The 5,000-nt window shown below is 41.7% G+C and overlaps 1 protein-coding gene across 1 annotated transcript in view; it reads right to left on the bottom strand.

The window, feature by feature from the left end:
* Window positions 1-5,000, bottom strand: part of LOC308077898 (calpain-1 catalytic subunit-like) — a 44,434-nt gene that overhangs the window by 35,678 nt on the left and 3,756 nt on the right. The window contains exons 2-4 of the mRNA XM_080418882.1: window positions 2,560-2,589; window positions 1,915-2,158; window positions 435-504 (exon numbers count right to left, since the gene is read on the bottom strand). Of these exons, the coding sequence (XP_080275008.1) occupies window positions 435-504; window positions 1,915-2,157 (313 nt within the window). The 5' untranslated portion in view covers window position 2,158; window positions 2,560-2,589. The remainder of the gene's footprint in view (window positions 1-434; window positions 505-1,914; window positions 2,159-2,559; window positions 2,590-5,000) is intronic.

Raw genomic sequence — 5,000 nt, 5'->3', positions numbered from 1 at the left:
CGAGATTGAAATCTCGAGATTTCAATCTCGTCTAGAGAGACTCCTGTTTTTTTTTTTTTTTTTTTTTGGTTGCATAGTGTTCTGTCACTATGAACGTCAGATCTCACCAATTTTTTTTTTAAAAAGCTATTAAAATATGTGATCTAACCTAAGGCCTATCCGCGCACATTTTAAGCTGTGGCGGCTCAGGGGTGGAGTTACGACATTTTTCTACTGTACCATTCATCCTAAGATATCATAACGTCATAGAAAAGGTAAGAAAACTTTAGTCCTAAATTCTCCTTTAAGGTTAGTTTAGGATAGGCTGCTCCAGCGCGTCTGATATCTGGTCTAGAGGGGCGGGTTCAAAATCTACGGAGAACATTTCCGCTGTCTGTCTGTCTGTCTGTCTGTCTGTCTGTCTGTCTGTCTGTCTGTCTGTCTGTCTCACTCACCCAGCGCTCCCTGGCAGACGTCCGTCCTGGTGGCTCCTCCCACAATGAACTGAGGGCTGTCAGTCAACTCCTACAGGAAACAAAACAGCCAATCACAAAACAGAAACCTTGTGTGGGGGTGTGGCAACACAAATAAATATATATATATAAATAAATAAATGAATAAATATAATATTTTTGAAACATATGCACACAAATCTTATATCCTCCATACAGGATCAGTGTTGTTAAATTGTCCCTGGTACAGTCTTTTCAGATGGGGGTCCGCAGACCGTTACATGGTAATTAGGGGGTCCTTGACATCACAACGTTTGAGAACAACTTTTAAAGGTGAAAGTGCTGACTGGACCGTTACCGTAACAACCAGACCGTTACCATAGATAGAGACAGAGGCATCTGTGAGGCAGGTTGGCAGATAGAATGCTAGGTCAGCACCACACACACACACACACACACACACACACACACACACACACACACACACACACACACACACACACACACACACACACACACACACACACACACACACACACACACACACACACACACACAGTGTTGACAGAGATGTGATCCCACACTGTGATCTTTGTGCAGACAGGAAATTAATCTAAATCACTTCCTGTCTCAAACCCTGAAAACAGGAAACTCATTTAATTCACTCCATCACATTTCACAAACAAACCTGCCTGTCTGTCTGTCTGTCTGTCTGTCTGTCTGTCTGTCTGTCTGCCTGCCTATCTGTCTGTCAACCTGCCTGCCTGCCAGTCTGCCTGTTTGCCTGTCTGTCTGTCTTGTGTCTTTGAGCAGCTAGCACTGTTGAACCGATCAGTGTGTAACTTTGCACACACACACACACACACACACACACACACACACACACACACACACACACACACACACACACACACACACACACACACACACACACACACACACACACACACACACACACACACACACACACACACACACACACACACACACACCTCATGGTGGCGCTGTAACAGCTTGATTAACATTTTGGCCCTTAAAGCGCAACACATACGAGATGTGACAATAAAGTAACAGGACTTTGCCAGCCGTGACTCAATGCTAAGAACAACCATGACTGAAATACCCCCTTTTATTTTTCCTACATAAAAAAATTATATATATATATATATATATATATATATATATATATATATATATATATATATATATATATATATATATATATATATAGATATATATATATCAAAAGATTAAAAAAACGTTTAATTCGAACATATTTCAAAAGTGTTTAATAAGTCAAATGAAAACGATCTAATCATTTCCATAAAAACTATTCAATAAGTACTGAAAATAGCAGATCTGCAAGCTCTGAACGCGGCGCGAAGCTGCTATTTTCACTAGTATTTTGTAAGTATTTTGTAGTAATCTGAAGTATTTTGAAGTATTGTGCAGTGATCTGAAGTATTCTGAAGTATTTTCTTACGGTAGGTCGTTTCCATTCCACTCCGCTGGTCTTGGCAGAATGGGGGCGGAGCTCTTTGAAGCCCAGGGAGGCGGGCTCAGCGGGGAAGGCGGGGTCTTCGAACAGATGCCCCTCCTCCAGACACGCATCCCTGAGCGTCTGGAAGTCCTGATTGGACAGGAAGGGAACCGCCCGCTCGTGTGAGCCAATCCCCTCCGCCCGCTCCCTGTCTTTATGGATACGCGATGACACGCCCCCAAACATCCTGATTGGATCAAACAGAGAGATGAGAGAGAGCGTTAAACTAGGCAATTTAATGGATTACAATAAAGAATCAATGATCGATCATTTAATAAAATAATCAATAGGCAATCAATTGAGCATCTCATTATTGGCATGGTTTCCCCAAAAAACGGAAAATAGCAAATCCACAAATCGCGATTATTTGAGATAATCACGATTATTTATATAATCGTTGTTTTTGAAAAATGTTCATATATTTTCAAACATATTTTTTTTCTCAAATAAAATCAGATCTACAAGCTATTTCCTCAATTATTTTATGCATTTTGAATGTATGAAATGATCAAAAATATATTATATCATCCTACATTATATAATAATTAATGCTAATTAGTAATAAAGGAGACATAAATCATACATTACCTGGTGTCAGTACAGTGAGATGGCAGGAACCTTTAAAAAATACATTTTTTAGTTTAGATTGTATTTCAAGGTTAGTTTGAATTAATTTATGTAACACAAGTTATGAGTTAAAGTCCGGAATTCAAAATTGACTTGAGTAAAAGTACAAAAGTATTGGTATCAAAATATACTTAAAGTACCAAAAGAAGAAAGTACTCATCATGCAGAATGTCTCATTTCATGTTTTCAAATGTATGCAAATCTTTTGAAAATAGCAGATCTACAAGCTCACAATGCGACGCATTGTGAGCTTGTAGATCTGCTATTTTCAAATGGCCTAAATGTATATAGGGCTTAAGTGGTTAATGTATGTTTTGTAATAATAATAAAGATCTACAAAGTAACTAAAGTTTTCAAATAATTGTAGTGGAGTAAAAGTATGATCTATTATTTCTGCCAAAGAAACAACCCCTCATGAATATGCTAATGAGCTTTGGTCCCTGCCATCACAACATTTTTTCAGAAGGGGGTCCGCTGACAAAACAGCATTATTTGGGGTCCTTGACATGAAAATGTCTGAGAACCACACAGTACACATGAGAACCACACAGTACACATGAGAACCACACAGTACACATGAGAACCACACAGTACACATGAGAACCACACAGTACACATGAGAACCACACAGTACACATGAGAACCACACAGTACACACAGAACCACACAGTACACATGAGAACCACACAGTACACACAGAACCACACAGTACACATGAGAACCACACAGTACACACAGAACCACACAGTACACATGAGAACCACACAGTACACACAGAACCACACAGTACACATGAGAACCACACAGTACACATGAGAACCACACAGTACACATGAGAACCACACAGTACACACAGAACCACACAGTACACATGAGAACCACACAGTACACACAGAACCACACAGTACACACAGAACCACACAGTACACACAGAACCACACAGTACACACAGAACCACACAGTACACACAGAACCACACAGTACACACAGAACCACACAGTACACACAGAACCACACAGTACACACAGAACCACACAGTACACATGAGAACCACACAGTACACACAGAACCACACAGTACACATGAGAACCACACAGTACACACAGAACCACACAGTACACACAGAACCACACAGTACACATGAGAACCACACAGTACACATGAGAACCACACAGTACACATGAGAACCACACAGTACACACAGAACCACACAGTACACACAGAACCACACAGTACACACAGAACCACACAGTACACACAGAACCACACAGTACACACAGAACCACACAGTACACATGAGAACCACACAGTACACACAGAACCACACAGTACACATGAGAACCACACAGTACACACAGAACCACACAGTACACACAGAACCACACAGTACACACAGAACCACACAGTACACACAGAACCACACAGTACACATGAGAACCACACAGTACACACAGAACCACACAGTACACACAGAACCACACAGTACACACAGAACCACACAGTACACACAGAACCACACAGTACACACAGAACCACACAGTACACACAGAACCACACAGTACACACAGAACCACACAGTACACACAGAACCACACAGTACACACAGAACCACACAGTACACACAGAACCACACAGTACACACAGAACCACACAGTACACACAGAACCACACAGTACACACAGAACCACACAGTACACACAGAACCACACAGTACACACAGAACCACACAGTACACATGAGAACCACACAGTACACATGAGAACCACACAGTACACATGAGAACCACACAGTACACATGAGAACCACACAGTACACACAGAACCACACAGTACACATGAGAACCACACAGTACACACAGAACCACACAGTACACACAGAACCACACAGTACACACAGAACCACACAGTACACACAGAACCACACAGTACACACAGAACCACACAGTACACACAGAACCACACAGTACACACACAGAACCACACAGTACACACAGAACCACACAGTACACACAGTACACACAGTACACACACAGAACCACACAGTACACACAGAGAACCACACAGTACACACAGTACACACACAGAACCACACAGTACACACAGTACACACAGTACACACAGAACCACACAGTACACACAGTACACACAGAACCACACAGTACACACAGTACACACACAGAACCACACAGTACACACAGAGAACCACACAGTACACACAGAGAACCACACAGTACACACAGTACACACAGAACCACACAGTACACACAGTACACACAGAACCACACAGTACACACAGTACACACAGAGAACCACACAGTACACACAGAGAACCACACAGTACACACAGAGAACCACACAGTACACACAGAGAACCACACAGTACACACAGAGAACCACACAGTA

This window comes from Gymnoscopelus braueri (assembly GCF_963280865.1).
Source record: "Gymnoscopelus braueri genome assembly, chromosome: 2".
NCBI classification, from domain to species: Eukaryota; Metazoa; Chordata; class Actinopteri; order Myctophiformes; family Myctophidae; genus Gymnoscopelus; species Gymnoscopelus braueri.
The sequence above is the reverse complement of the archived record's forward strand: the minus strand, read 5'-3'. Positions and strand labels throughout refer to the sequence as shown.